General features: G+C 50.9%; 1 protein-coding gene across 1 annotated transcript; it reads right to left on the minus strand.

Annotated features, from left to right (window-relative positions):
- Window positions 1-1,709: 1,709 nt before the first annotated feature.
- Window positions 1,710-7,295, minus strand: LOC140218519 (uncharacterized). Its single transcript, XM_072288293.1, has one exon. The coding sequence runs from the start codon at window positions 7,293-7,295 to the stop codon at window positions 1,710-1,712; it is 5,586 nt and encodes a 1,861-aa protein (XP_072144394.1).
- Between the last annotated feature and the right edge of the window lie 751 nt (window positions 7,296-8,046).

Consider the following 8,046-nt stretch of genomic DNA (forward strand, 5'->3'; position numbering starts at 1 on the left):
TTGCCTTGCTTAGTAACTCAGGGGACCAATTGCAATGCATGCTCACTGACCTGGAGCATGCAGAAGAGTGGGTCTAAAAATTAATCTGCACAAAACTAAAGTAATGTTTAACAGTCTCGGAAGAGAACAGCAATTTACAATAGGTAGCGAGGCACTGGAAGTGGTAAGGGAATACATCTACTTAGTGCAGGTAGTGACGGCGGATCCGGATCATGAGACAGAAATAATCAGAAGAATAAGAATGGGCTGGTGTGCGTTTGGCAGGCATTCTCAGATCATGAACAGCAGGTTGCCATTATCCCTCAAAGAAAAGTGTATAACAGCTGTGTCTTACCAGTACTCACCTACGGGGCAGAAACCTGGAGGCTTACGAAAAGGGTTCTACTCAAATTGAGGACGACGCAACGAGCTATGGAAAGAAGAATGATAGGTGTAACGTTAAGGGATAAGAAAAGAGCAGATTGGGTGAGGGAATAAACGCGAGTTAATGACATCTTAGTTGAAATCAAGAAGAAGAAATGGACATGGGCAGGACATGTAATGAGGAGGGAAGATAACCGATGGTCATTAATGGTTACAGACTGGATTCCAAGGGAAGGGAAATGTAGCAGGGGGCGGCAGAAAGTTAGGTGGGCGGATGAGATTAAGAAGTTTGCAGGGACTACATGGCCACAATTAGTACTTGACTGGGGTTGTTGGAGAAGCATGGGAGAGGCCTTTGCCCTGCAGTGGGCGTAACCAGGCTGATGATGTTGATGATGACCAAAATTTATTGCTAAGGATGTTTCATATAAAGAAGCACGAATGCCTGCTCTTCACTGGCAATTCCGCATGCCACTAATAAACACTTTATTAACATTTATGAATAATCTTTTAGAATATCACAGTTCTTTAATGAAATGAAGGCATTTTTCGATGAGCATTGGTCCCGCTTACATGGGACTCCGGTTTTGTTGGTGCAAGCTGAGCTAGATCTACTAAACTATAATGTACGAGAGGTCATTTCCCTAAACGAGCCGTTGCCTAATATAAGGATTGAATTTGGTGGCTTATTTCCGAGAAATGCCAATGTCCTGCCCATTTTTTATTTAAATGGCATGCTACAACATCATTTCACGCACTCGGGAACAGATCACGTGATCCCGACTGATGCTTCAGTGAGTGACGAGAAAGCCGGTGTGGGTTATTTTCTTCGAATCAGTATAGTTATGCTGGCCTCGCGGATCGCACTTGACGGGATCAAAGCGTCCGCTGTCCAGCTAGATAACGGGTCGAACGCAGTTGAACATTTAAAACAAACTTTAATTACACTGAGAAGGTCAAAAAAGCAAGTTAGAAATACACAAAACGTTCAGTTTTAGCCCCGTAAAAAAGTGGTCCGGTCTCTAGGGCTGGTGGGGCGAGTCTGCCCGTCCCGCGCTTTTCCAACCGCAGTTTCCATCCCCGTCGCCGCCCCCAGGCCCGGGAAACAACACCCGACAGCCCGAAGCGTCGTCACTGGGTCACTTCCAGGAACCGAACGGAGGGAGCGGTCCCTTTCTTTCGCGCACAGCTGGGAGTCCGCGGGGGGCCAGTGAAAGAGAAAGCAATAAAAGTAACGAAGGCTGGCTCCCCTCTTGAAAGAAAAGTCCGGCCGTGCATTCGCGATGCGCACAGAACACTCCCCGTCTGGTGTCTTTCGTTGTTAAGACACCACCACTATATCACGGTCACAGCAAACGCACAACTTCTGTTGTTGGTCGGAAGAATGTTTTCACAACCCCGTCTTTGGCTGTTTTCAGCTCGACCTTGCGCACCCTTCCATCTGCGCTGGGCAGGCTTCGTGTAATCACTCCAACGGGCCAGTCGTTGCGGGTTGCTTCTTTATCCCTAAGTAGAACGACGTCGCCTTCTTTGAGGTTGGGTTTTGCTGCTTGCCATTTTCGGCGTTGCTGCAAAGTAGTGACATACGTTGTGCGCCAGCGCTTCCAGAACTCGTCAGCCAGGTTTTGCACGAGACGCCAATGCCGTTTGTAGAGGTTGCTTGTATCTAACTGCCCAGTTGTTACAGATGCGCTTCCGTGTTTTTGGGTTAAGAGTGTCGCCGGAGTTAGGATTGTGGGATCTTCGGGGTCAGACGAAGTAGGAGTTATGGGCCTGGCAATAATGATGGCCGCAACTTCTGCCAAAAAGGTTGCGAGAATGTCATGCGTGAGTCGTTGATGACGTGACTGCATGAGCATTGAGTCAAGAATGCGGCGTGCAATGCCGATCATCCGCTCCCACGCACCACCCATATGGGACGCGTGCGGTGGATTGAATATCCATTTGCAGCCGTTTCCGCTGAGGAACTTGCCTATTTGTGAGCGATGAATGCCCTCTGCGCTGATTCCAAGTTCTCTGCAAGCTCCGATAAAATTGGTCCCGCAGTCAGAGCGTATTAGCTTGATGGGCCCTCGCACTGCTAGGAACCTTCGGAAGGCATTAATGAAACTCGACGTATCCATTGATTCGATCAGCTCAATGTGCACTGCGCGAATGCTTAAGCAAGTGAACATAACTGCCCAGCGCTTGCTGTTTGCAACACCACCTCTCGTTCGGCGAGAGGCAATCATCCAGGGACCGAAAACATCGATTCCAACATTCGTGAAAGGAGGATCTGTGCTGACTCGGTCTGCCGGAAGGTCAGCCATCTTCTGGTCGTGAAAGCGCCCTCGCAGCTTCTTGCATGAAATGCATGCTTGCAGCATGGATGAGATGCACCTTTTACCTCCGACGATCCAATACCCAGCAGCTCGTACGGCTCCTTCTGTGAAGTGTCGGCCCTGGTGTTGCACGCATTCATGGTGGTGGCGCACGAGAAGCGTCGCCACATGGTGCCGACCCGGCAATAAGAGAGGGTGTTTCTCATCGTCTGGAAGGTCGCTTCTGTTCAAGCGGCCGCCGACGCGGATCAAGCCGTTGGCGTCTAAGAATGGGTCAAGCCTTCGAAGCGAGCTTGTCTTGTGAACCTGCTCTCCTCTCTGGATACAGCATATCTCTTCATAAAATGCGTCCTGCTGTACTGCGCGAATGATGACGAGCCTGGCTTTGGAGAGCGCCTCAACGGGAGCTACCTCTCCCTGTGATGCGTTCTTTGCGCGATGGGCAACCTGGATCAGACTTGCTACAGCACGAGTGAGAGATTTCCAGTTCGAGAGCCTACGAAAGCGTTCGGCTCCGAGTCGCTGTCGCTTGTTCACCTCCGTCGCCAGAGTGCAGACTTCAGGGCGTATTTCTTTGTCTTCGTCAGGATTCAGGAGGATGAAGCTCGACGACCGTGCTTCCTCTTCTCGTCGTGAGAGAAAATCAGGTCCGGACAACCAGTTCGTGCTCTTAAGCTGTGCCGCTGGAATCACTCTAGTGGCGTGGTCTGCAGGATTTTCGTCAGTGTGAACGTATTTCCATTGTTCAGGTTGCGTGCTGCTACGTATCCGCTGCACCCTGTTGGCCACATACACGTAGAACCTTCTTGTTTCGTTGTATATGTAACCCAAGACCACTTTGCTATCCGTGTAGAACGTGACCGAGTTCGGCTGGAAGTCCAATTCTCGTAGTATAGAATCGGTCATCTCTACAGCAAGCACTGCTGCACACAACTCAAGCCTTGGGATGGTGTGTTCTGGTTGTGGAGCAAGTTTGGCCTTTCCCATGACAAATCCGACGTGTCTGTTTCCTTGCTTGTCAGTCACGCGTAGGTATGCCACCGCTGCGACGGCCCTTGTGGACGCGTCTGAAAATACATGAATGTCCCTACGTTCGGCTTCAAGCGTCGAGACTGGCGCATACGTTCTTCGCACGTGAAGGTGCTGTAGTGTCTGGAGAGAGTTCTTCCACTCGTCCCATCTCTGCTTCTTCTCGTCCGAAAGCGGCGTGTCCCAGTCATAACCCTTCGTTACGAGGTCACGGAGAAGGTACTTGCCTTGAACCGTTATTGGAGCCACAAACCCTAGTGGATCGTAAAGGCTGTTGACGGTCGACAGCACTCCTCGCCGCGTATATGGCCTGTCCTGACGAGGAGCCCTGAAGACGAAGCTGTCGTCGCCTATGTCCCACAGTAGACCGAGACTTCTCTGCGTAAGCGACGCGTCTGTGCCGAAGTCGAGGTTCTTCAGTCCCTGGGCGTGGTCCTCTCGATGAAATGCATTCAGCACATTCTGCTTATTCGAAGCTATCTTGTGCAGCCTTATGTTAGCTGTTGCAAGCATTTTCTGCGTTCTTTGCAGCAGACTAATGGCATCTTCTTCGTTCGGAAGAGACTTAAGTGCATCATCGACGTAGAAATCTCTTTCAACGAACTTCCTGGCATCTTCACCAAATCGTGGGGCAGCTTGTTGGGCAGTCCGTCGAAGGCCATACGTTGAAACAGCTGGCGATGGGCTGTTGCCGAAAACGTGAACCTTCATTCGGCACTCTATGATTTCTCTGGAGATATCGTTGCCCTTAAACCAGAGGAACCTCAGGTAGTTCTGATGGTCCTCACGAACCATGAAACTGTAGAACATTTGCTGGACGTCCGCTGTAACCGCAACTGGTTCTTGCCGGAAGCGTATCAAAATCCCCACAAGGTTATTCGTCAGGTCAGGGCCGGTCAGGAGAACGTTGTTCAGAGATACCCCTTCATACTGAGCGCTGGAGTCAAATACGACTCGGATTTGATCAGGCTTCTGGGGGTGGTGAACGCCGAATATGGGCAGATACCAACATTCTTCGTCCACGTTAAGTGGTGGAGCTTCCTCTGCATGACCCTTGATGAATAGCTCGTTCATGAAGTTCACAAAACGTTCCCTTGTTTCAGGATTTTTTCGCAGGGTACGCCGTAGCGAGAGCAGACGAGACAGAGCTTGTTCTCTGTTGTTCGGAAGTCGACTTCTCGGTGTGCGAAAGGGGAGAGGGGCGACCCAATTGTTTAATTTGTCTTGGGTGAATTCGCTATTCATTATCTCGAGGAATGTCTTGTCTTCCATGGAGAGAGCACGCTGGTTGTCAAGTTCTGTTGTCTCGAAAAGATTCGGGGCCAGGGTGTCATCCAATGTTGCTGCCAATTGAAAATCTTTTGAGAACTTATCCGCAGAGTAGAGAATCGGCGCCTCCCTTACAAAGAAATGTCTTGGGCAGGGCTCAAAAAGAGATGGTCGCCCACTGTCCAGCACATGGGTCTTGAACACGTTGACGCTGCCCGTTTTCCGCGTTCGACCAACGCAAACGTCGCCGACAATGACCCATCCGAGGTCGAGCTTCTGAGCATACGGCGCGTCGTGGGGTCCGTTGATTGTCTGACGAACCTTGTGAGCTCTTAGGATGTCCCGGCCAAGGAGGAGCAGTATTCCAGCCTCCTCAAGAGGCGGAATGTGATTTGCTACAGACTTCAAGTGCGGGTAGTGCTTTGCAGCGTCAGGCGTTGGAATTTCATCTCTGTTTTCTGGAATTGCCTTGCACTCGAGGAGAGGCGGAAGAGGGAACTTAACTTCGCCTGAAATGCTCTGCACGAAAAAACCATGAGCGACTCTTCCAACCACTTCTGTACTGCCGGAGCAAGTGCGGAGCGTGTATTGCGTAGGTGTTCCCTTCACTCCGAAATCGTTGAGGAGTTCTGGCCTAACCAACGAGCGATTACTCTGATCGTCAAGAATCGCGTACGCTCTGACTGTCTTCTCAGGCTGAGTCTCATGGGTCACCTTTACGAGGCAGATTTTAGCACATGACTTTGTGCTGTTGCCAGCGTTTGCCACTTCAGTACGCCTAGATGTGACTCTTCTTTCTGAGTTATCTGTGGTACTGTCATCAGACCCACTAGCCCTTGATGGCTCTGAGGTTGGTGATGCTGGGTGAAGCGCTGTGGCGTGGTCGGCGCTGTCGCATATGAGGCACATCACAACTGCCTGACATTGCCACTGCATGTGGTTCTTGGATGAGCAGCATCGTAGGCAGATCCCTTGCTTCTTTATGAAAGATTGCCGCTCTTCCAAGGTTTTTTCGCGGAAGGCGCGACACCTTTCCAAAGGGTGAGGTTTCTTGTGATATGGACACCACCTTTTCAAGTCCTCCGATTCAGGTTGCTGTTGGTTAGCAGTGGCATATTGATTAATCTTGGCAGAAGCAGGATCCACTTCTGTTTTTCTCGCTGACACAGATGATCTTTGCCGCGTGGTCTTGGTAGCACTGTCCTCCTTCCTTTGATTGAAATCAGACAAGGCATTTTGTGGATGCAAGATGAAACTCGGGTCGTTCCTCATGCTGGCCTGATCTCTAACAAATTTGCTAAAGAAAGAAAAGGGTGGATATGCAGTGTCATGATCTTTCTTGCATTTCGACCCCGCCGACATCCAATTTTCTTGAAGTCCAGATGGCAACTTCGAGACAATTTTGTTCACTCCTCTTGCGGTGTCCAAATAGCCAAGACCGGCAAGATACGGGTCAGCTTTCGCAGCCTCGAGTTCTAGCAGGAGGTCGCCGAGTTCCTGGAGTCTGGTATTTTCCCGGTAAGATATCTTCGGGAAGTCTTCCAGCCGCTTCAAAAGTGCATCCTCAATTGCCTCAGGGCGCCCGAAGACGTCGTCTAGCCGTTTCCACACGACGTTCAAGCCCGTTGAAAAGTCATCGACATGCACTGATTTCAACCTCCGAGCCTGACGTGACGATTCAGGGCCAAGCCATTTGATGAGAAGGTCCAGCTCTTCTTGGGCAGAAAGACCTAGATCTCTGACAACACCCTTGAACGATGACTTCCAAGCGCGAAAGTTCTCAGGTCGATCATCAAACTTGATAAGACCGCTTGAAACAAGATCTTTGCGGCACAGGAACTTAAGCACACCGGCTAGCTCGGAGCTTGAACTGTTGTGTGCCGGGGCGTACACAGGCGACTGCGGATCAGCTCGTAAGTCCATAGGACGACTCGTAGCTCCAGCATGCTTATAACGTGGGTTGTTAGGGGCAGCATGGTAGTCAGGTGGACGTTCATCAGCTCGCAGACACATCGAATTATTCGCAGCTGTGTGGGCACCCGGCGCCGTGTGAGCATTGTTTACGTCAACGCTAGAATTGGTGACAGCCACCTCAGTTAACACAAGCGCAGAGTTGCGTAGGGCTTGCTGCTCATCGATATAACTCCTAGTCTGCAGCGTTCGGTCCACAGGAGGGAGCGTGCGCATGCTCTCCCCGCCATCCTGCTCCACGGCTGCCTCGAGCGCATTCGCCTGTGCGTTTGCAGCTGCCGCTTCTTTTTCATGCTGCAAGATATCCAATTCAGCCTCAATCCTTGCCTTCTCAATACGCATCGCGGCCTCTCTGCGACCAAACTCTGCTCTGGCCCGGACGGCTTCGGCTTGTGCGCGTGCTTGTACGGCGGCTAGGCTGATTGTTGACGAGCCCGATCGTCGTGACCTCGAAGAAACGCTTGAGTGGGCCGATAGAGAGTGCTGCGATGTTACCTCTTGTAAGCGGTCGCGTTCTCGTTTTGTAGCCTCACGTAATTTGTCGCTTACAGTCACATAACGATCTGCGTCGATTGCTTTCTGAAGTTCTAATTCCTGCTGGGCTTCAGATCTGCTCGTTTTGGCGAGGAAGGTAGCGTATCTGGCGGCGACGTGCTCGTAGCGCTCATAGCTTGCGCGAAGCTGCGTTGCGGCGCTGTTAACGTCTTCCTCTTTCGCACATGACACTTTGAAAATAGCTGTCTCCACGTTCCTCCAGGCAGCGTCTATTCTCCGGCAGTGCTCTTCGCGGCTCGTTTCATACCTTTCTTTAGCTTTCATGGAAAACGTAGTTGCTCTATGGGATCGAATGTTTGCCGTAGAAGCTTCATGCTCTCCTGTCATAACTTGAGACGTTTCAGGCGTCAGCTTGTCCTGATCCATTTTGGTGTGCGTGCTTCACGACGTATCTCACTCAAAGCGGACGTATGTGGTGAAGCCTGCTAAGCTGCGCGATGAAATTTGAAACGAGCCCACCTTGTCGTTGCCCTGTGTGCCGTCAGCTGCTCAACTTGTAGGCGATGCCGTGTCCTTGCAGTAGGCGGATGTCATGGTC

Source organism: Dermacentor andersoni, chromosome 5 (assembly GCF_023375885.2).
Source record: "Dermacentor andersoni chromosome 5, qqDerAnde1_hic_scaffold, whole genome shotgun sequence".
Lineage (NCBI taxonomy): Eukaryota > Metazoa > Arthropoda > Arachnida > Ixodida > Ixodidae > Dermacentor > Dermacentor andersoni.

Bases quoted from the DNA above. Each gene is read 5' to 3' on its own strand.
- LOC140218519 (XM_072288293.1), bottom strand. From the start codon at position 7,295: ATGCGTATTGAGAAGGCAAGGATTGAGGCTGAATTGGATATCTTGCAG.